The 23914-nt window shown below is 41.7% G+C and overlaps 1 protein-coding gene across 1 annotated transcript in view; it reads right to left on the bottom strand.

The window, feature by feature from the left end:
* Positions 1-2643: 2643 nt before the first annotated feature.
* The window catches only part of TAFA1 (TAFA chemokine like family member 1), a 350532-nt gene continuing 329261 nt past the window's right edge, over positions 2644-23914 (bottom strand). The window contains exons 4-5 of the mRNA XM_073351052.1: positions 8155-8279; positions 2644-2841 (exon numbers count right to left, since the gene is read on the bottom strand). Of these exons, the coding sequence (XP_073207153.1) occupies positions 2824-2841; positions 8155-8279 (143 nt within the window). The 3' untranslated portion in view covers positions 2644-2823. The remainder of the gene's footprint in view (positions 2842-8154; positions 8280-23914) is intronic.

Below are 23914 nucleotides of genomic sequence, written 5' to 3'. Positions count from 1 at the left end.
GAGGACCAGAAGATTACTGGACCTGCCCAGGCTTCCTGACCACTGGACACTGCCACACAAGAACTCCCAGCCCCGATGGTCTATGTGCTGTGCAATGGGAGCACATCTGGTGCAAGACACTCATGCCGCTATCTAGACTCTCCCACGCATAGCTGAGCCACATCTGTTCTATTACCCAGGGGAATCTCCAGGGACATGGAAGTGGAGAGTGGATGTCCTCCTAAGGGCCAAATCCAGATGTCTTTGCTTGGTGTTTATCCGTGGGTTTGTCTACATGGGGACCTCAGGAAAGTTAGCCTCAATTAGCGGAATGTGTGAATTAAAAGTGGATTAATTAAACTGCATTACCCCCCTGTATGGATACTCTCATTCAGAATTAAAGTGGCCTAATACAGTTTACTTTAATTCAGTTTCAAAGTGAATTAAATTAGATCAGACTAAGGCCACTTTAAAGTGGCCTAATACAGTTTACTTTAATTCAGTTTCAAAGTGAATTAAATTAGATCAGACTAAGTCCACTTTAATTCTGAATGAGAGTATCCACATGGGTTTAATTCAGTTTAACCAATCCACTTTTAATTCACACTGTTAGTTAATTTGTCCCCCCCATGTAGGCAAGACCTCAGGCCTTATGACAACAAATTCTCTTTGATTTCAATAGGAGATTGATTGAGCAAGGATCTCGGGACACAGCCCTAAGAGCTATTGACAAGAGTGACGGGGAAAGGTATTTGTTGGACTAAAAGTAAAATGGGCAGGTGGAGAAGGGGAGGAAGACTGTTGAAAAAAACCAGCATTAACTTTTATGGCCTGATTCTGATCTCAGAATACACCCGAGAAAAAAGGTGTTCAGGCATGTTTTGATCTTACAGAAACTGGCCAAATATCTATTCAAAAGGGGAGAGTGGTAAATTACTGCTTACAAAGCAATACATCCATTTTTATTTTGAGGCTCAACACTGCAGTTACCAGCATATAAAGTCCATGTGGAATCTGGTGTGATGCTTGACACTGCTGCTTTAACACACCCTGTAATTACAGCGACAAATTTCCACCTCCTGAAATATCAGGTGCTGAAGTGGTTGCCCTAGAGGAGGAAGAAAGCTGGTGGGATAATTTTGACTGACTTTGGGTCAGTGAGCTCAGCTGTTATTCTACACTGGATTAAAACTGATTAGTCTGGGTGAAGGTGGTCTTGTGAGACACAGGTAACTAGGGTGAAAGGAAATTGAAAATATTAAAGAAGAGAAAGTGGGACTGGATAAAATGCCTTCTTCACTTCCATACACCTCTTCAATTTACAAATACCCAAGGCTAGACTGTGTAGCCTTCATGCACGTTGGCAAGCACTTTTTCACATGAGTACTCCCACTAAAGGGACTACTCATGTGAGTAAATATTCACAAACATAAATTCCGGCCCTGAGGTTCTACCTCTGTCCTAATCATTCTAAGAGCTTTCCTACACAGAGAGCTGCATTGCTTTAATCAAAGGTGTCAATTTAAACTGATTTTGTTAAACTGGCACAAACCCCTGCATGGGAACTCTTATTTTGTTTTAAGAGTGTCCTATATCAGTTGACAGAGTAGACTGAATGCATCCAATGAAGTGAGCTGTAGCTCACGAAAGCTTATGCTCAAATAAATTTGTTAGTCTCTAAGGTGCCACAAGTACGCCTTTTGTTTTTGCTTTTTTCAGTTGAGCTTCAGTGAATTAGGTTTAAGCTAAACCAAAATAAGCCACTCAAACTGAAATAAGAGGGTCCAGACGGGGGGTTTCATCGGTTTAAGTAAACCAGTTTAATTAAACAGTGCAAGTTTGTCTATAGGAAGGACTAAGACAGCAGCAACCCAGATGTGCTAGCAAGAATCAAACCTTGTGCAAATCCCAACTCATCTTAATCAAACATTAAGAAACAAAATCAGTTTTTGTATTCTCGAGTAAACAATGCAAAACTTTGGAGTTAGCAATCACATTTTCACTGGAGTCTATGCCCCCTCTACAAAGTCTGAAGACGTTGTTTGTAGTACACCTTTAATAAGAAGGCAGCCCGCAGTCTACCAAACTCTGCCAAATAAACTCTTAATACATACTGTATTTTATTCAAGAGTTGTCCTTCTCTTCTTCACGGAATATCTAATAGCTCTAAAAATATTTTCCTGGAAGAGGATAGACTCATCATTGTTAAGTATAAAGTATAGTTATGTAAGTAAAGCCAGCATGCTAGTATTGCACAAGGGGGGAAAAGCCTCCAGAACACAAGAAAACGGAATAACGTAATTCTCTCCAATACTCTGTTGAAAGAAAAAGGAAGCTCTTGACACAACATCTTCATGATTCTGGTAGCTCCAGGTGTCCTGGTGCTGCAGCGGGTTTGCTCTCCCTTTTGACTGCTCTGAAACTGGTAGGTGTATTCCAGATCATTAAAAACCGGTATTCCAGCAGCTCCAGCAAAGTGTGGTACTATTTAATTTCTTGAAGAGTGAGGCTTTATTTCAAAATATCATATATATTTATATCTATACTTTTAAATGGTATAAAGTAAATTGTAGATCCAAACGTATAAGACTATTGTTCATACTTCATCATCACGAAAACTTTACCAAAGAACCATTTTTCTTCATTTTTCTTTTCTGTTGTCAAAAATCTGGGGCATTATTTCCATAGAATATTTTATTTCACACAGTAAAGCCACTGTTATTATCTGGTCAACAGTCAAAGTGCAAATAAGAAATCCATTTGGCTTGTAAATGCTTGAGATGGTTTACATTTTGAATATGTTGTCCTCTGTAAATCAGTGGTTCTCTCATCCAGGAGACGCTATTAGGTTCTTGGGTGAATCTGCAACGAAATGCAAAACAATCAATTACATACGTTACAGAAATGAACACAAAAGCTGGATTGATAGTCCGCTGGTGGTGGCACATGACTCTGCCAAATGGGTGTCTGAGTTCACAGCCTGAGATCAGCATTTTGTTTTGTGCTCCAGCTTGGTCTGATGGTGTTCAGGGGCAGCATGGCCAGCTCCTGTGGGGATGTATGGGCACGAGCATCTTCCTGCCCTCTTGAATGACTAGCTTGTGGGACACCACTGATTTGCATGGAGAGACAGGTGAGGGGTTGGTTACATTAGATAACAGAGACTTGATCTACTTGAATGTGCTAAAAACCCCTACAAGGAAAACTGGCCATTGTTCAGGTTTCTGTGACTCTGAAATAAGAATGACCTATCAGACGCTGACATTTTTAGCTTCCTTGAGAAGATGTGTTGTTTTTTGGTTACATCAATACACATAAATGAATAGCATAGCCCTTCTCTAGTCAATTTAAGTGAGTAGCAATACTCACACTGACTTCAGGAGGCTCAGTCCTTAAATTAGGAGAACAATTATTAGCAGAGCAGTAGACTGTATGATGGGATGCAGCAGTAATTGTCTTAGCAACAGATATTTACTGCCTTGTGTTCTTTTTACTACTTTGAGGTGACCTCTTAATTAGAATGATTGCTACAACAAAAACAAAGGGCTTTAGTCAATGCTCTAAATCGAAATTTAATCTGAAATATAGGTCAGCGTATTAACCTGTTCAGCCTGTTAAAAAAAATCCTAAAACCGTTCAGAATTTTTTTTCCAGTTCTGTCCAGTTCCAGTTCTATTTTCTGCTGTCCTGATTTGCCATTAACAAATGATCTTCTGGGCTGGGTTTTCTCTCACACAGACTGAACAAATCCCATTCTCTTTGCTGTACCACTGCAGCCATTAGCTCAAGGAGGGAGGGAGCTGAATATGCTCTGGGATTCAGGTTTCAAGGGACCATAACCTCAGCTGTTGCAGTATTACTGGGCAAGTAGTCTAGGAAATGTGAGTAGTTCTTTCACCTACACTACTCAGGAGACAATATAAAAATGACCTGATGGCATAATATATTGTAAACTGAATGTTATTTATGAGAAACAGCTTGGCCTACTTGTTAGAGCAGGGGATATGAAATCAAGAGACCTGGATCCTACTCAGCCACTGTGTGACTTTGGGCAAATCCTTTAAGTTCTGTGCACTGTAGTTTTCCCTATCTGTAAAATGAGGATAAGAAATATACCTATTTTTGTAAAGGGCTTTGAGGGCACTATTATTATGAGCGTAGCTTATAGTAAAAATAGGACAATTTGCTGAATTACATGGATACTGGGTGAAATTCACACCTGGCACAGAGGGCCAGCACAAAGCCTTCTGAATCACCTAAGCTCTGAACAGGAATGGTACGATGGAGAGTGGATTGACTGCACTGGGGTGCCTGCCCAAAACCTACATGCTGTGCAAGGATCTCTAACTCTGTATAGGTCTGTGTAGAAAGCTACAACTGGATCCAGGGAAATGACCATGATCAAAGGGACTGCAGCTACTATTCCAGTCCCCAACATCATAGCCCTGCTCATTGGCACCAACTTGGGAGGGTAGATTTCCACCTCCCAACCCATCCAGCCTCTGCCTACAGAGAGCCCAACCCAGTAGTCCGCTAGCTGGCTGGAACGGGTTGTGCACTCTGCGAGTTGCAGTGTGACCTCACAGCCTGGTCTCTGATACTTTTGCGAAGAAAGTGTCAGAGAAGAATCAAAGCTTTTCAGATGATCTCCAAAACTCATGCTGCCTTTTAAAACAAGTGAAAAGTGATAAAAAAAAGTTTGACATGAGACCCAAATAAATTAAAAAAACAATTTCTGGACAAAATTTCAGACAGCTGCTCTATCAATAGAAAATAAATCATTTTGCAGAAGCTGTGGACAGCTCTTTAAGTCTTGGGCTTGAACATCTTAAATACTCAACCATGTTAAAAGTTAAAGGGCTAAAGTCAAGTGCGCAGTCACAGAGAAACAGGAACACTGGGTCAGATCTGTGGTCCCTCAAGTGCAATATCCTTTCTCTGACAGGAACCAGTTGCAGCCACTTCAGGGGAAGGTGCAAGCATTCCTGTAACTAGAGTGGAATGAATATTTTTCAGTTTAGTGGCAGAACCAAAAAAAAATCAGAAAAGAATTGTTTCAAGTCAAACTGAAGCTGAATTTTTTAGTTCTTTCTTGCTCAACGGAAACTGGAAAAAAATTCATTTTTTCTTTTCATTTTGATTCTGGTTGGTTTTTGTACCCCCTTTAAATGCATTTTTGTAACAAATCTAGCTTGATTTTTAAAGGAAAGGTAATTTCAAAATGAAAACTTGAAATATTTCATTTTGAAAATGTCAAAACAAACCATTTTGACTTTTGCTAATTCTTTATTTCATTTTAATTCACTGAATGTGACCTGAATTTGCGAATGCTTTCATTTGACTGAAAAATGCATTTTTCAGTAAAGAAACTGTTCACTAAAAAAATTTCACACAGCTCTGCTTGGAATGGACAACTATGCATAATTTACTGTAGTGGGAGTTTCTTCCTATCCATCAGTTAGGTTCAGGTTTATGCCCTGAAGCATGTGAATTTTTATCTCATATATAATTGTGGAAATGTTCATAGTCAGGATACCAGTCCCTGAGTCCCTCAAAGTTCTTTTGTGTATGGAGAACACTCATGGCAAATTAGTTTAAGGCTCAGAATGACTTGTGCTAAACCCTTTTCTAATCATCACGGATATATCCAGATATTGGCTGACTGGCGTTGCTTCTTCCTGACTCCTATCATTGAAATATATGCAAACAGAGACACACAGCCCTCAGTCATCTGATCTGGGCCAGGAGCACACATATTTCTGGAGCACACCTTTCTCCTGTGCTATCTGAAATGACAGTGGGCTTTTTAAGAAACAAAAATTAAATTCCTATTTCAGGAGTTGATTGGTTTTTTTTGCCATTTAAGGATCAAGCAGGCTACTTCAAGCAAAAGTTTAACTCATCCAAAAGTATATCCAAGATTTCTGTCTCCATGATTTAAGAGATCATTATTAAGCCTTTTGCCACTTTGCCTTTATCAATTTTAGTTTAGTCTGCAGAAGAGAAGAATGAGAGGGGATTTGATAGCTGCTTTCAACTACCTGAGAGGTGGTTCCAGAGAGGATGGTTCTAGACTATTCTCAGTGGTAGAAGAGGACAGGACAAGGAGTAATGGTCTCAAGTTGCAGTGTGGGAGGTTTAGGTTGGATATTAGGAAAAACTTCTTCACTAGGAGGGTGGTGAAACACTGGAATGCGTTACCTAGGGAGGTGGTAGAATCTCCTTCTTTAGAAGTTTTTAAGGTCAGGCTTGACAAAGCCCTGGCTGGGATGATTTAATTGGGGATCGGTCCTGCTTTGAGCAGGGGGTTGGACTAAATGACCTCCTGAGGTCCCTTCCAACCCTGATATTCTATGATTCTATGAATTCTGTTCTGTCACAATGTTTCAAGGTAACAAAACAAAATGCTGCTCGAAGCTTACCCTACACAAGCTCATTAAAATAACTCCTATGGGTAAATGCCAGAAACATTTTTTTTCATTTCTGAATACCTGTAGGTTTTTAATTTAAATGAAATACAATAACCCATTCTGATTAGATTGAATCGCACCTCTGAATATTAATGAGTTTCACTCCTAAGTTTCTAACTATTATTACTAGATATTGACTATTACCTACACCTTGGTTCACAGGATGCTTTTGGATGGTGAAGCTTAAGAAATTACAAATTCCTACCAAAACTAATAAGATTCCTAAATTACATATTTGCAAGGCAGAATGCAAGATTACCCTAGGGTGCTACATTAAAAATCTAGCACAAGAACAACAATAATAATAATGTAAATAACAAAAGTTTTAAATTTCTCCTCACATTACTTGTTAAATAATTTCCCTTTCTGAAATTTGTGATTCATTAGGGAAAGAGATACTAGGACATGTGATCATTTTCATGCTATATGGCCTAATCTCAAATGCTATTTCAATTTAGAACAGACAAGCCATAAACATGGGGTGGCACATGGCTCCGCCACCCCACAAAGAGATCCAGCAAGAAACTGGAACTCTGTGAATCATAGTTCCTTCCCCATTTCTCTCTTTCTTCTGGGAGTGGGAGAATGATGGACTAAGTCCCTTTTTAAGGTGCAGGAATGTTTAGATGAAGTCAAAAACATTTCTGCAAATGTTTCCTTTTTTGGGGGGAAAAAAGCCTTTTTCAATTTAGTTGGGTTTGGACCTGCTTTGAGCAGGGGGTGGGACTAGATGACCTCCTGAGGTCCCTTCCAACCCTGATCTTCTAGTGTGTATGGTAACACCCATTGTTTCATGTTCTCTATGTATATAAATCTCCCCACTGTATTTTCCACTCCATCATCTGATGAAGTGGGCTGTAGCTCACGAAAGCTTATGCGCAAATTAATTTGTTCGTCCCTAAGGTGCCACACGTCCTCCTGTTCTTTTTACAATAATTAACAAACTTGTAGGACAAATCTTTTTGACAAGCCCTAATGCCTTTCAACAGCTCCTGCACAACAAGGTTGTCTCCCCCGGTGCTGCTGGGCTGAGTTCTGTGAGGCTGCAGCATGTAAAACAATGGGGATTAGTTAATGTGAGGAGGGGGAATGTGACATTCAGTGTAGATGTTCTCCTGTTTCCTCATCCAACCAGGGCTCATTTCCTCACGGGGTGACTGGGAGATGACTGTATGGTGGAGGGAAAGCTACTGTTGCCCAGCTGCACAAACACCATCATGTCTTTTCCCACGTGTTTGCGCCTTTCTGCACTGCGCACTGGAGGGTGAGGGGGTGGGCAGAATGAGCTTTCATTTTAACTCAATCTCCTGTAGATGAAATAAAAGCCATGGACTCAGAAATTAGCTATTACTATGACGTACTAGCCAGCAAAATCTCATACCTATCAACCCATGGCTTTCATAATTGTATCTTTAACCAACAAAAATGAGCCTGCCGATAGGCTATTTTATTCCTTGGAGGCAATGACTTTCAGAAAGGTACACAGTGCTGAGATGCCAGTTTGAAAACCTGGGCTCAGCTGAGATCTCTGAATCTGAAAACCTGTGCCTGATGTCGGGAGAAGGTCAGAGCGCTGGAAACTGACAAAGCAGCCAACCAACCTTCTATACAAAAGCAAGATGCAGTCCTGGTGACTGTAAAAGTGTATGGGTGAACAAGGGCAAGTGATTCCCTTTCAGTAGGTACAAATGGAAACATGACTTACTCTGGTGGTCTTGATTTTATTGCCAGTTGCACACATCCATCCAGAATTATCAGGTAATGTCTTGCATTCTTCTCCCTCTAGGCAGGGCTCCATTTCACACCACCATTTCCCAATCACTATAGAAGCTAAAAAGAAAAAGACAACATTTACAACTTCATCTTGATAAATCATAATGAAAAGTTTGATTGAATGAAACGACAACTCAAACCTCCATTTCCCATTAAAAGCCCTGAAAATTAAATATTGTTGCAAGGATCTCATCAAGTAGTTACTTATATTGCATGTCATTCTAACATGAGACACTTTTCGTGATAAGGTATTGTTTGGCATAGCCTCATTTTATATCTGTCCTGTTCTATTGTTACTATACTTTCCAGGACTAATAGGGTGATGTGAAAAGAAATTGCCCTTCATAGAAGACATCTAGCACTCCACTTATTATTTCAGATATGCAGCTCTCCTAGGCCAGTATGTGCTCCTTGTATTTTCAATGTATTTAGTAAAGCTGGGCAGGAACTGGATTTTCTCCTTCTGCAACGAAACTAAATCAATCATTTCTAAATTCCCTGGGAAACAAAATTTAAAAACTAAAAATACCAGAAGGGGACATTTTGAAAATGTCAGAAAGGGACACTTCAACATTAACAAAAATGTTTCATTCCTTTTCTCCACCCCCACCCCCACAAAAGTTTCATGAAAATCCACACATTTTTCAAAACTTTTTGGCATAAACAGAATTTTCCATTGCAAATCTGTTTCGATGAAAGTTTTCTGACTGGATCTAGTGTTTAGCAGTTATTAGCATTTCTATAAAAATGTAGTTCATTGAGTAGAAAATGCAACTGCAGTGGATAAACGTACAGTAACTTTTACGCCATCTCAATAAATATAATCTAGTTGGTGTATTTACCTATAATCCCTCATATCCAGCCAATTTATGCTACCATCAGTATTTCCCAGCATTGACCAGATTGTACTGCAAAGATATAGAGAACCAGAACTATGACAATTGTCTCAGTGCTGTAGCTATATTGGTTTGTATTGGAACTACCAGCTGCAAATGACACAGATCCATGTATCCCATCTTCCTGTCGTATGTCCCAAGCGACCCACAGACTCAGTACAGACCCTTGTTCAGCTCCCATGTCTTGACAGCAAGAAACACGCGCATCTTGTGTCTTATCCCTTCCCCCGCAGTCCAGAAATAACTCTGTATAAATGTAACCATTTCATTGGCTCCTCTACCCACCAAACGTGTAGTGAATGAAACACCCCATGGCTCTGTAACACTCTGAAATGATTCAGAACATCACAATAGAAGGCAAGTGGATAGTGGGCAGCATTATGGGGTCAGAGTATGTTTGTGGAAACAGAACTACGAATTTCCTGACATTCAAATATTTATTGTAGTAACTTGAACCTTAACTTTGAATTTCCAAACATTTATCATTTTAATAACTACAGTGTTCTAATCATATAGTTTGACTATAACTAATCTTAATGAAGTTTTTTTTTTTTTTTGCCTGGGAATTGGTCTCTGTCTATAACCTTAATTGTATCTTAATGACATTTTTGTCTGGGGATTTTGACAACATTTAGCTGACTTTGCAATTTCCAGCTAATTGTTGCTCGAGTTGCTCTATCTTTGGTTTGTTTCCCCTGATGCTTAACTATCAAACCTTCTCATGTGATGTAAGGGTATTTAACCCATTGGTATCTCCTATGATATCAGCTTCAATATTTAGGCCCGTATCAGCATATAGCCTATGTTTAAAGTGTAAGGCTATCTTGTGTCCCATGTTCATACCTTGGGGAACACTCAAAGCATATGGATCAAAGTACACCTTGCAGTCTTGTATTTCACACATTGATCCCTTTCTTATTTAGCTGTGTCATATAATTGGGGGCTGCAAAATATGGAGCCCTGTTTTGAAATAGCTGAATGCAAGTCTGCTTTGTTTAACAGAGTACTGTAAAGCTACATCTCTGTATCTTTAAGTGGGCAAAGCCACTTAAAAAAAAATCACAGGCCTAAACCTCAACTCGAATGTCAAAGAGAACCAAATGTAAACCCTTATCAGACACAGAAGTGTTTAGATAACTATCCCTTCTCCTCTAGCTGGCCCCTACCACAGTCTCCTTTGTTGATGTACCTCTGAAGATCACTGATCTGGAGAGCTTGGGGCCAAGCCAACCCTGTCTACAGAATGGGGGAGGCGGGATCAGGCAATTTACAATAGAGAACAGAAGGGAGCTGCAGTAAGGACGAAGCCCAGGGGGGCTATAGGGAGACTGCAGAGAGTGTGAGAGAGAGGCTCCCACAGGGAAGATCCTAACCTAAGACCAGGGGAATTGCTCCAACTAGGAAGGACTGGGTGTAACCTGCTAAGGCAGGAAGGACTGACCAGACCTGGGGCGTTTCGGCTGTACCCAGCTGTAGAGAAGAGTTTTGCACTTTAAGTTAATAAATCAGACCTTAAGGAGGGCTGTTGTGATTGGACTGGAAGAACCGTGAGTGGAGTTTATTTGGGGATCCAAGAAGGGAAACTGAAGTGGCAGGCTGTGTGCAGTGTTGCCCTACGGACACCAAGGGGTGCTGTGAGGTGGCCACTCATCTGCCATCTCAATACGTTTTGCCTGTATATTGGACTAGCTGGATCGTCTTATTTTATAGAAGATTCCGAGGCTGGAAGAGCGGGGTGGCTGTGGGGAGAGGGTTACTGCCATGCACTTCTGACCCAGAGAAAAATCAAGAGCGTGCCAGATTTGACTAGAACATCAGGGAGATGACAGACCTGAGACCCACCCACACCAGGAGATGAGGAGGGAGATGGAGAATTTGGGTGACTGTACAAGTAAGGGAAAAGATGCTGGAGGCTTAAGGGATATGTTAGTGGAAGGGGAAAGTGATTTAGGGGTCAAGAGAAGGTTAGGGTGGTGTCAACAGCATGGGAGAAATATCTGGTTGGGCTGGAGGGGTGGAGACAGCTGGAACACATTTAAAACAGTGGACATGAGAGAGAGAGAGAGACTTCAAAAGGTTTGAATGAATTTTGATTTGCATTCTTTTCCCCTCCCCCCCCTGCTTTTTGAGGGGTGGGACTATCTTACCCAATTCTTCTGAAATTCACTCATTGCTGTATACTCATTGTATACTTAAATGTGCAAGTCACATTGCTCTAGCAGACCTGATGTGTGGATCCTTCGGGTCCACCTACCCTACTGACATTGCTGCTCCAGTTCTAAATCACCAGGAATGAAAAAAAACACTCTGATCTTAGCTCCAGGGGGGGAAATTGCCTTTTCCTAGCACCATTCCAATTTAGTATTTTGTCACTGGTTTCCCAATCAAGTGCATGACAAATGAACTACTGCCAGCAGGGTCAGCCTTCCGTAACTTTGCATTCCCCTGACAGCCACACACCTAATTCCCTGTCCTTGTTAATGCTCCCAGGCCTTTCTGACCCTACTTACTTTGCTGCAGACTAACCAACAGCAAGTATATGTACATGCGCACAAATACACTTGAAAAAGAATATCAGGATCTCCAAGGCAAAGAGGCTGCCTGAGGAATAAAAATGATTTTGAAATGACTGTAACAGATTTAATGAATCCAAGAAAAATTATGTGACTTTCCCCACGGATAAGCTGATTTCTATACAAAGCTGCTCATGACCCCTGCAGAACAATAGTGCTGGTTAATACTGCCCATGGTAATGCCATGAAATGATCAACATATGAATTTGTCTGACTCTTCCTGCGTGATTTTTCTTAAAAATGCCTCCTGGGCAGACTGCCCTTGGAAAGGCAGAGGTTAGTGTCACCAACAACCGCTGGAGGCTCTGGATTCTCTCCCGATGAAACCCTGGGGCCAAGAGCCGCAGAGGCTGACGCATCACAGCTGTTCCTGCCACCTCAACACCAACTGGGACTCTGATTGGAGAGCTCTGCCTGTAACAGGGGGCACATCCCAGTTGGTTCAGACCTAGTGCCAGGGCCAGGAGCAGACTGTCAGACCTTTCCTGGGGGGGAAGGGTTTTTTTTTTGTTCATCTGCCACTCACCAATGGCTCTCACTACACCTCTCTCCTGCATTGTAGCATCTGTCCTCCACCTCCTTCTTTCCACTGGCACCATCTCTCCTTCCTGGTTACCCACGCCACTCTACAGTTCCCACCAGTTCTGCCTGCTCCTCTTCCCTTCTCCACCCTGATCTCCCCTGGCCAGCACACAGCTAGGTGCCATGCCTACATCCTCCTTCCCACCTCTGGGGACATTTGCCCCAACCCTGACCCCGGCTCCATCCCCACCCTCTCTACCTCCCCCACCCATCTCCACCCTTTCCCTGCCACCATTCCTAACCTATCCTCCTCCTTCCCCCTCCTCTTCTCTTGCTATCTCTGGAATGCACACTCTGGGCATGTCTACACTTATCTCCGGAGCAATCGATCCAGCGGGGGTCAATTTATTGCGACTAGTGAAGACGCGATAACTTGACCTCCGAGCGCTTTCCCATCAACTCTCGTACTCAACTGGAGCCAGAAGCAGAGGAGGAGTCGACGGGGGGAGCATCAGCAGTCGACTTACCGCAGTGAAGACACCACGGTAAGTAGATCTAAGTACGTCGACTTCAGCTATGTTATTCACGTAGCTGCAGTTGCGTAACTTAGATCGATTTCCACCCCCCCAGTGTAAACCAGGCCTCTATCTTTAAAAAGTTTACAGCTATCCATGACCTATTCCTGTGTTATTCTCTCCAACTCCTGTCTCACACAGAGACCCAGATGCCTTCATCTGACATGGAAGAAAGGCAGAAGACCATGAATGTTGTTTAGTTAGGCTGCAACTTTATTCACTTATTATGTCTGGGAATACCCAGCAACTGATTGCACAGTGCGGGGAGGAAGAGATCAGCTCCCTGCTGATCCAGATGTAGGAGCCCCAAGCCCTATTCCTCAGCTACCTTAAAGAGATCCAGGAAAAGGAGGGAGGTCGGCTCTCCGCTGATGAGACATACAAGCCTCAACCCCCATAATCATGTTCCATAAGGGATGGTTTCCTTCACATTCTTTCCCAGTCCAACTTATCTGATAATCATATCCGGCCTATGCCGAGTACCTGCACTGGACATCTGCCGTAAGGAGGCACCAGCAAAATGCCTGGCTGCCTCCCCCATGTCCCTGCCAGGTTCTGATCCTGGTAAAGAGGTCCTCCATGTGGCTGCATGCAGTATAAATACCCCTCCCACTCTTCCAGTCAGCAGGGAGGGCAATGAAATGACCTTGATCTGGGCCCACCTGCATCTGCCCTGCCTGTCTATCCCTGTAAGCTTTCCCTCTTCTCTCCCTTGTTGCAAGGGAGCCCTTAAGGGGTCAAAGCCACATTTCTTTCAGCTAGCCAGCCAAAGACCCACTTGTATCAAGGTTGCAGTGTGCACAATTTAGCATAAATGTTCACTTGTGATGGTCACAGAATGCAATTGCAAACACAAGCATATCAGCCCAGAGGAGATACTTGTACCTTTCCAATGGACTGTTTAGCAATGGTGTTACCACTGGAAACCAGCCGAGGCTTTCATATGCTGACCTCATCCATCGGACTAATGCACAACAGCGTTCCAGGAATGACTCACTTGCTACATCCCATTGTTTCATGGTCTTTGTGTATATAAAATCTCCCCACTATATTTTCCACTGTATGCATCCAATGAAGTGAGCTGTAGCTCACAAAAGCTTATGCTCTAATAAATTTGTTAGTCTCTAAGGTTCCACAAGTCCTCCTTTTCTTTTTACGGATACAGATTAACACGGCTGCTACTCTGAAACCTTGCTACATCTATTTGCCTAAAATGTCACAAAGGAGTCTCAGAAACTGCAACCCAAGTACAAAATGTTACCAAAGTAGAGCTACCCTCTGTAGAATCACCTCCCCATCCAAACATGAAAGATATTTCCTAATGATGAGCCTTGCAGCATCTTTCTGCGGTGTAATGTGTACTGTAAGTTGTCCGAACAGTTGGCTCAAGAGTTAATATAACTGCTCATGGATTCCCATTGAGCTCTGATCAATTTTGTAAAGCACCAAGCTCCGTAGTCTTCCTTATGAAGTATTTAGCAATGTGGCAAGCAAGCTTGTACGAGAGATCTGAAAACCAAGTAGCCATCTTTCCTAGTTTTGCTTCTTTATTCAGTGTGCTAATGGACAATATCTTGGAAGCCTGTCAGCAATGAAGGGCGGGGTCTGAAGTGATCTTTGGCATTTCAGAGCCACTTCTTGTGGCAAACGTTACCCACAGCTGTACCCTGAAACCATGAGTTACAAGGCAGTCGCAGAAACTTGTTCCAAGCATTGGGGAGAAGCCGAACTCTTATGGATCTACTGCTCCATAGGGGAGTGGAAATCTTTAGGCAGAAGACCCAGAAAAGAAGGGAACTTGCCTGACGTCAGGCCCAGCGTACCTTACAGTGACGGTCGAAAGCTTTTTGTAAATCTAAAACACTGGAAAAGTTACCATCAAGAGACGTTAAAAAAAAATTAGGTTTCAAACATTCCACTTGAGCAGAGTTTTCCAAAGTCTGGTTGGGCATTTTCTAAATTAAAAAAAAACCAAAGGGGGTGTGCTCAGTTTGGGAAGGTCCATTTAGTTTAAAATATGGTGCTGGGCCTGATTTTAGGCCACAATTCCCCTCTGAAGTATGGTGGAGAGGCTCTGAGATTGGAAAGTGGGTAGAGTACATGAAGGGGAATAGAAAGTACCATCCCACTGCCTCCAAACCTCTTCTGCATTACTTGAGCTGTGCTGCTCCACATGGGCAGCGTACTGGGCTAGAGTAAAGTGGAAAAGGCTTGGGACTAACAACTGAACCCATCCCGGTCCTTTCTCAGTGTAAGTTACAATGCAAAAACCTTGTGAGTGGCTGCTAACCTGAGCAGTCATAGCTCAGCCCTACATTGCTTGTTTAAGATGTAAAGAGAAGATATGAGCTGGCATAGCGACCATGCAAGGTAGAAAGGCAGGGAGAAGACTCATGTTGCAAGGCAGCAGAGACATGCTGAGACCATGGGAAATGGTCCTACATTTTCTGTTGATTTCTGGCTCCTGCTAGTGCTGCCAGCCTTGCGGCCATGTCACAGCAAGGGACAAAGTTCCCCTTCTGGGTCATTTTAACGCAGGAAAGGGAAACCTAAAAGGTTTGATAAAATGGGCTGTTGTCTTGGCTGACATTATTTATGGAGCTGGTTTTCCACGGAGGTTGGAAAATTTCACAAGCCTGAGAAGGCACAGTGTCCTCTCGCAGGTACCGTGCAAGGTTTCTGCAAATTGGAATGAGAACCATGCAATGAGAACCATGGCGGGGAGATCCCAAGAGACTCTGATGGTGAGTTCATGCATCTATGAAAAGACCAAAACTAGCATAATCATGTTTCACTTACAAATTATACCCTTATTCAAGGAATCTTTCAAGTTCACTAAAACTTAACAGGCACCAAGAATAACAATAGACATATCATCGTTAGATAGGAACATAGGAACTGCCAGACTGGATTAGACCCATCATCCCTCTAGGCCAGTATCCGGTCTCTGACAGTGGCCAACTTCAGAGGAAGGTGCAGGAAACCCTGCAGCAGGTGCATGAGGGATAATCTGCCTTATGTGAAAGTCTTGTCCTAACCCCTAATAGTTAGAGATTGTCTTAAGGCCTGAAGCATGAGGTTTTATATCCTTTCCAGAACTCTTCTTTTAGCAATAAATATTGCAGCTAGGCTTTGAAGGATTAGAGTGTATCAGTAAACGTTGATTTCACTGTGTACACGCAAACTGACAAAAACATTTCCATCCTTAATAATCAAAATGTATACATAGGCAAAGGCTATGTCTACATAATTTTCCACAACTGTGAAAATTTAAATGAATAAAAAATTAAAAACTGCTTAAAAATAAACATCAATATTGTCTGTCAAAATTATATAAAAATTGAATTCTGTCAAGCCTAATTATGACTCTGGATAGTTTTGTTATCCAAATAAATATCTATCGCCTCTTTGACTCTTGCTAGTTCCTTGTTCGCAGCCTGCAGAGAAATCTTATGGAAGAGAGTTCTACAATCTGACTATGCACTGTATGGAAAAATATTCCTTTTGGTCAGGTTTTCAATTTGCCACCTTTCAGTTCCAGTGAAAGTCCCCTGTTCTTTATCACCGCGTATTCTGGGGAGGATTGCCACTCGTTTACATTTGACTTAATTTCCAAGTTATAGTCCTGCATCTCAGTTCAAAGAGGCAGGTGAAAGTTTTCCAGTGAACCGTGGAGTTTTACTAGTTACCTTGACTGGGGTTTGGTACATTCTTCAGAACAAATGACCCAGGAAACAGAATTTAGTTTCACACAGCATAGGCTGTTAAAGTGCTTGTGTGTGAGAGAGAAAACTGGTAAGATGAAGCTGCTTGTTCCCTAGGAAGGTCTACCATCCAGGCCTCATGGGTGCTGGAGAACCACAGCTTTTCTGATGTATTAACTGTTAATTTTAGGATTCCAGTGACAAAATTATGTTTTAACCTTACTCAGTCACCAGACAGAATAACATCATGGAGCTTGGATGTTCAGATCACGCTGACTTAGAAGCTCACAACAAACCCTCCAATATGGTGTTCCTTGTGTTGTCAACATCTGGGGAATACATTGAGCCCAGATGTTTTTCATCCAAGACTGATTTTATGGTGCCAGCTGCCCTCAGTTATTGATGGTGGGGAGAGAAATCAGGTCCGTGGAAAAAAGAGGTTTGGCTGTTATATCTTTCCTGTCTCTTATGAGCCTAAGTCAAAAATTGTTGTTGTTTTTAAGAAAGCTAATTTTTTAATGGAAAGTTTAAAATATAATAATCTACTTAATAGAGGACAAACAAGACACAGCCAAGTGGTCAGAGCATCAGCAGTATCCTTGTATAGTATATGAAGGACTGTGTTGACCTAGGATACAATGCAAAGATTCAAGGAGCATGACAACTATTGAAAGTAATCTTATCTCTGTTTACATAGCTCTGTTGCATTTAAATACATATGGTTTACCTGAAAGACTAAAATGGTTGCAAGGATCTGCTTGTACTTGCTCTGAACTCAGTGGGTTGCAGTCTGCCAGGGTTCACGTGAACCTTTTTGTTTTGCTTTGCATGCCGGGACTGGGGTTTTTTGTTCTGCATTTGTATGGCACCTAGAACAATGGGGTCCTGATCTTGATTGGGGATGCTAGCTGCTACTGGAATAGAAATAATATTTCCACTTTGAATTTCAGGATCAAATAAAAATCCCCAAGTCACCGTAAAACTGTTGAAAACACCAAAATTTGCCCAATTTGATGGCAAAACCATGTGAACATATCAAGTTTCTCATCATTTCCAGCCAAAAGCCTAAATCCAACCAGACTCGGGGCATATTTAGCAAAAGATTCACAATCCTTTTGTTGAAAATGACTGGTGATTCCGCTTTGTAACAAAACCCAAGCTGTGTGAGTCTTCTCTTGTTTCAATATTTTATTACAAAAGTTTCTTACAGCTTCAGGTCTGGCATTAAACTGGGGGCCAGCTTGTGTTATTGAGTAGCCGGTTGCCATGCACATATCAAGAAGTCATGGGCACAAGTACTCAGATTTATTCCTGCTAATGAACGGTGGATATAAAATTACAGACACAAATTTTGCAGATGCAATTTCCCTTTGACCTCCCTGTTCCCCAGCTTATGAAATGTCTATAACAATATTTAAGTCACAGCATATTATGAGATATAATTAATGTTTGCAAGGCATAAAAAAAGAGCCTAACAGAAATGCAAAGTATTGCTAAGTATTTTGGCCACTCTTTATAACTGTTTTGAGAGGACAAACTATATACCAAGGCATTATTTCCAATAAAACTACAGGAGCAATCCACATCCTTTTGGCTTTGATAAATATACATATTTTGTTTTCACACAAGAAAGAGAAATATTACTATAAACCTCCTCCTGATTGCAGGTATGAAGTTACTCCTGGAATCACCAGGCAGAGAGTTAGGTTGCAAACCCTTTCTGGCAATGTTTGCAATAATGGAAAAGTTGTAGAGTAAGTGTAAGGCATTCTATTTTAATCTAGTTCCCACTAGAGAAGATTGATATAAATAACATTTAAATAGAGAACACATTTCAGATGCCAGCAGTGAAAAAGACTTTGTCAGCCTAATGAAAAGATATCAATTTTCTCCACTTTATTCAATAAATTGAGAGTCATTTTCTAAATGGGATTGGATTAAAGGAAAGTTCAAACTCCCAGTGAGAGACTCTCTCCACTGATGGAGACTTTAGTCAAGGGAAATAGCACAGGGCTAGATTAAAACCTTTCAGGCAGTTTCAGATCTATAAAAATGATAGAAACCAGAACAGGAGTATCTGTAATGCTGTGCTCACCTATTCTTTAAAAAACAAAATCTCAGGAAATTGAATGAGGCACATTGTTTCTCTTCGTTCATTAGGACGTCATGGGGTGCAGAGTGAATTACAAGCCTGGGAACTTGAAACTTCTGGCAGGAGAAGACTAGAGTGAAGGGATATGGTATCGAAAGCATTATGTATTTTACAAACAGACTGAGATGGCATTTACTCAGGGAGTTGTAAAGTAGGAGTGTGATAAGACAAAAGAATAAACATAAACCAGAAGATTTCAGGTTGAATAATGTTGTCTAACAGAAATACAAGATGTTTTCTGTTGGGAGTTCACCAAGCTAGCTGCTTTAATTCAATTTAATTCAACTTTAGAAACATTAATCCAACACTCATGCAGTGTAATACTTCACAGTTTTTTATAGTTATAATTTTTATACTTTTTTTCTAAGACAAAAAATACCAGATCATCATAATTCACGACGTAAAGAGGGTTAGGATAAAGTGGGGGGGTAGGGGGGATGAGAAAGGACATACCTATTTTTGCAGTCTGCATTAATAGCCCTCTAAAAAATCAGCCCAAATTGCTTTGAACTTTTTGGGCATGCCCCTTGTGTGGAATGCCAGTTGTTCGTTAGCTGCCAGGTCAGCCATATCACTGAGCCAGGATACTTTGCAGTCTTTGATAACAGATTGCTGGTGTTACTGGAAAAGCTGATATTTTCCCATGTTTAAAATATAAGCATACCACAATCATTGATAACAATTTGGCAAGTGATATCTCAGGGCTCCTGATTGCCTTGGTTTCTGGTTTACAGTATTAGTTTAATTGTGGCAAACAATAAAAAGACATCATCATATTGTTATTTTTCTTTTATCACTTTCTAATCTTCTTTCCAATTTGCTGCTGTTGCAGAAACTTTAAGCACTGGAGCAGAATATATTGCTTTTTGTATAGGACTCTTGCTGTTTTTCATTACAGTTTATTCAGCAGCAAGGTTTTTTTGAAAGCACATATTCTAAGCTTTAAGGAAGGTCTGACAAGATGGAAAAAAAATACTTGATCTTCACATTTAAAGGGAAATTGATCTTCAGAGATCAACAAGGAGGTTGTTAATTCAACAACATGAAAAGAATCCCTTGTGGAAAAGCACTAAAACTGCCATATTTCAAATCAGTTGGCACAGTGCTTGCTAAGTATTTGAAAAGTGATACTTTAGTGTAGAGTTACCTTCTATCAGAGAAATACAGCTCCGGAGGCAGTGTTGTCTTAATGTCAGGAGCAACGGACTGGGAGCGAGGAAATTCCAAGGTCTAATCCCAGCTCTGCTCCCGAATGGCAGTACTGCAGTAGAGAAGCCACTTAATTGCAGTTTCTCAATTTTCTATCAGTAAAAGGGGGATAATATTACTTACCTACTTCACATGTGTTCTGACAATAATTATTGTCTCATTGTTTTCCTGTATTCCCATCTGTCTCCATCTGTGGTCTGCTGTTTTATACATAGCTTGGAAGCTCTCTGGGGCAGGGACTGGCTTTTTGTTCTGTGTTTGTAAAGTGCTTGGTCTCTGACTGGGGCTTCTACATGCTCCAGTAATACAACTAAATAAATCATCATCATCATCCATGTTACATGTACTTTAAAGCACTGCAAACATGCTGAACATATTAACCACTAAAAGAAAAGGAGGACTTGTGGCACCTTAGAGACTAACCAATTTATTTGAGCATAAGCTTTCGTGAGCTACAGCTCACTTCATCGGATGCATACCTGATGAAGTGAGCTGTAGCTCACGAAAGCTTATGCTCAGATAAATTGGTTAGTCTCTAAGGTGCCACAAGGCCTCCTTTTCTTTTTGCGAATACAGACTAACACAGCTGCTACTCTGAAACCTAATATTAACCACTGTAAAAGGGCAACCCTGGGCCATGAGGACGCTATTTTAGCAAATCTTCATGATACACTGTGCCACCAGTTTGAGGCCTGGTTCAGCAAAGCATTTCATAGAGTCATAGAATCATAGAATATCAGGGTTGGAAGGGACCTCAGGAGGTCACCTAGTCTAACCCCCTGCTCAAAGCAGGACCGATCCCCAATTAAATCATCCCAGCCAGGGCTTTGTCAAGCCTGACCTTAAAAACTTCTAAGGAAGGAGATTCCACCACCTCCCTAGGTAACGCATTCCAGTGTTTCACCACCCTCCTAGTGAAAAAGTTTTTCCTAATATCCAACCTAAATCTCCCCCACTGCAACTTGAGACCATTACTCCTTGTTCTGTCATCTGCTACCACTGAGAACAGTCTAGAGCTATCCTCTTTGGAACCCCCTTTCAGGTAGTTGACAGCAGCTATCAAATCCCCCCTCATTCTTCTCTTCCGTAGACTAAACATCCCCAGTTCCCTCAGCCTCTCCTCATAACTCACGTGTTCCAGTCCCCTAATCATTTTTGTTGCCCTCCGCTGGACTCTTTCCAATTTTTCCACATCCTTCTTGTAGTGTGGGGCCCAAAACTGGACACAGTACTCCAGATGAGGCCTCACCAGTGTCGAATAGAGGGGAACGATCACATCCCTCGATCTGCTGGCAATGCCCCTACTTATACATCCCAAAATGCCATTGGCCTTCTTGGCAACAAGGGCACACTGTTGACTCATATCCAGCTTCTCATCCACTGTAACCCCTAGGTCCTTCTCTGAAGAACTGCTGCCTAGCCATTCGGTCCCTAGTCTGTAGCGGTGCATTGGATTCTTCCGTCCTAAGTGTAGGACTCTGCACTTGTCCTTGTTGAACCTCATCAGATTTCTTTTGGCTCAATCCTCCAATTTGTCTAGGTCCCTCTGTATCCTATCCCTACCGTCCAGCATATCAGACCTCTGCTCCCAGTTTAGTGTCATCTGCAAACTTGCTGAGGGTGCAATCCACACCATCCTCCAGATCATTTATGAAGATATTGAACAAAACCGGCCCCAGGACCGACCCTTGGGGCACTCCACTTGATACCAGCTGCCAACTAGACATGGAGCCATTGACCACTACCCGTTGAGCCCAACAATCTAGCCAGCTTTCTATCCACCTTATAGTCCATTCATCCAGCCCATACTTCTTTAACTTGCTGACAAGAATACTGTGGGAGACCGTGTCAAAAGCTTTGCTAAAGTCAAGGAACAACACGTCCACTGCTTTCCCTTCAGCCACAGAACCAGTTATCTCATCATAGAAGGCAATTAGATTAGTCAGGCATGGCTTGCCCTTGGTGAATCCATGCTGACTGTTCCTGATCACTTTCCTCTCCTCTAAGTGCTTCAGAATTGATTCCTTGAGGACCTGCTCCATGATTTTTCCAGGGACTGAGAAAAATTTAAGCATGTGCTTTACTCCATCCCTGTTCAGCAAAGCACCAAAGTGTGTGATTAGCTTGAAGCATATGCTTCAGTACCTTGCTGAATATGATTAGCTGCTGCATTGGAGGTTGAGTCCTAAATGGCCAGCGTGTTTGCAAAGAACTTCTGGACCGCTTACAGTTCATTTTGGGAGGGGCTGTCAGCTGTAGCTCCATTGGGGAAAGGCATGGGTTTGACATTGCCTGTGAGAAATACACATTAGCCATAAAGCGAAAAACAAACCGAAAGAAAATGTGAGGGAGGGAATCTTTTCTTTTTAATTAACCTCATTTAAACAATGTCACATGACCTTTAGGACCCTGAAGGAGCCTGAAACCTTGAGTACCTCTCATGTGATACTCTTGCAGCCTCTTAGCTGGTTTAAACTGACCCATCTTGGGGCTTTGGAGATTGATGCTGGGTTTTTGAGAACACCAATTAGAAAAAAAATCCTATATTCTAACCTGACCTCAGTTTTCAAGTTGGATCAAGACCAAACGCCAATCTCAAAACCAATTTCCATTTCCTTTTTAGAAATTGCAATTTTAAAAAACACACTTTCAGACCAGCCAGGAGGGCTTCGCTCAAAACAGGCAGCATGCTGCTAACTGTTGTGTGCTTAAAGGTCCTACTAGGTTTAAGGTCCTACTTAAGGTCCTGCTTGTGGTGTGTCCACGTGCACTCGAAAGAGCATATAGATGGGGCACATTTTATACACTGGAAAATAAAACATATCTCCAGAAAGCAATAGGAAGAGAAAAGCTACTGGGAGCTAGGATCACAAGTCCCATAGATGCTTTTCAAATCCCACCCGCTGGGGCTGATTTTTCATCAAGGGACTGACCAATTTTTAGGGCACAAAGGTTTTCCAGTAATTACAGAAAAAAATCCTCAGAATGTAACTTCATCCCAGTGAAAAATGCTGTCCACCATTTTACACTTCTACATGTATATAAAAGAGTGCTACTCCTGAAGGGTTTGAAATGTAAATCACTTAAGCACCACTGGAAAAAGGCAGCCACCTCTGGGGAGGAATGAGGACCATGTAATAGTAAACGGCAATGCTATACAGAGTCTAGGACGTGCAGAGAAGAAAACTGAATTCATCTAAACCCATAGGGGGCATTTAGGAAGACAAAATAAATTTACTTAATTGGAATTTGTTGAGGCTAACAGGTTTAATTAATAACTTACTCTTGCAAGAGGTACCATGGTATTAAACAGCCAGGACCCTGGTTTTACAGCTCATTTCAAAAGACAATGGAAAAACTCATATCTGGTAGTACTCCACAGACTTTGATACAGTTATACCAGGGATGAGTTTAGCCCAGTTCTCCCAACAGTGTTACGTCACATCCGCTGGACAGCACAGCGCTCCACCTACCACAATAAACATAGGAAACACTGATGAAGGGCTGACTGATAGGGAAGAGTATCACAATGAGAGGTACTCAAGGAAGTTTCCCACCCTTTCTGAAATGAATGCATGTTCTTCACTTCCATTAGTGCACCAATTACCCTGGGATTTAGGCACTACTTAGGTCACGGAGGTGTCATTGGTGAGGTATCCCTTAACATCTCACAAGCTACCTTGTAGGGAATACTGTAGTCATGCCACCTGGTTACAAAGGCAAATTTGTAAAGATTTTAAGGAAAACCACAGTATTTTCAATATTCAGTGTTGAGTTACAGCATTTGCTGGAACTGGTACTCATAGGGTGAAATCCTGGCTCCAGTGAAGTCAATGGGAGATTTGCCACTGACTTAATGGGTGAAATCCTGGCCCCATTTAAGTCCATGGCAAAACTCCCATTGACTTCACTGGGGTCAGGATTTCACCCTATGAGTTTTGCTTAGAGTTTCAGGTTTTCATGAATTATAAAACTAAGAGTGAAACTCAGGTCAAAGCACTAAATGTTGTTGGATTTCAGGATGAAAACCACTCACCCCTTAAACTTTCCCCGAAAAATTA

The sequence above is a fragment of the Lepidochelys kempii genome, chromosome 7 (genome assembly GCF_965140285.1).
Source record: "Lepidochelys kempii isolate rLepKem1 chromosome 7, rLepKem1.hap1, whole genome shotgun sequence".
Lineage (NCBI taxonomy): Eukaryota > Metazoa > Chordata > Testudines > Cheloniidae > Lepidochelys > Lepidochelys kempii.
Note: the sequence above shows the minus strand (reverse complement) of the source record. Positions and strands in the feature narration are given on the sequence as shown.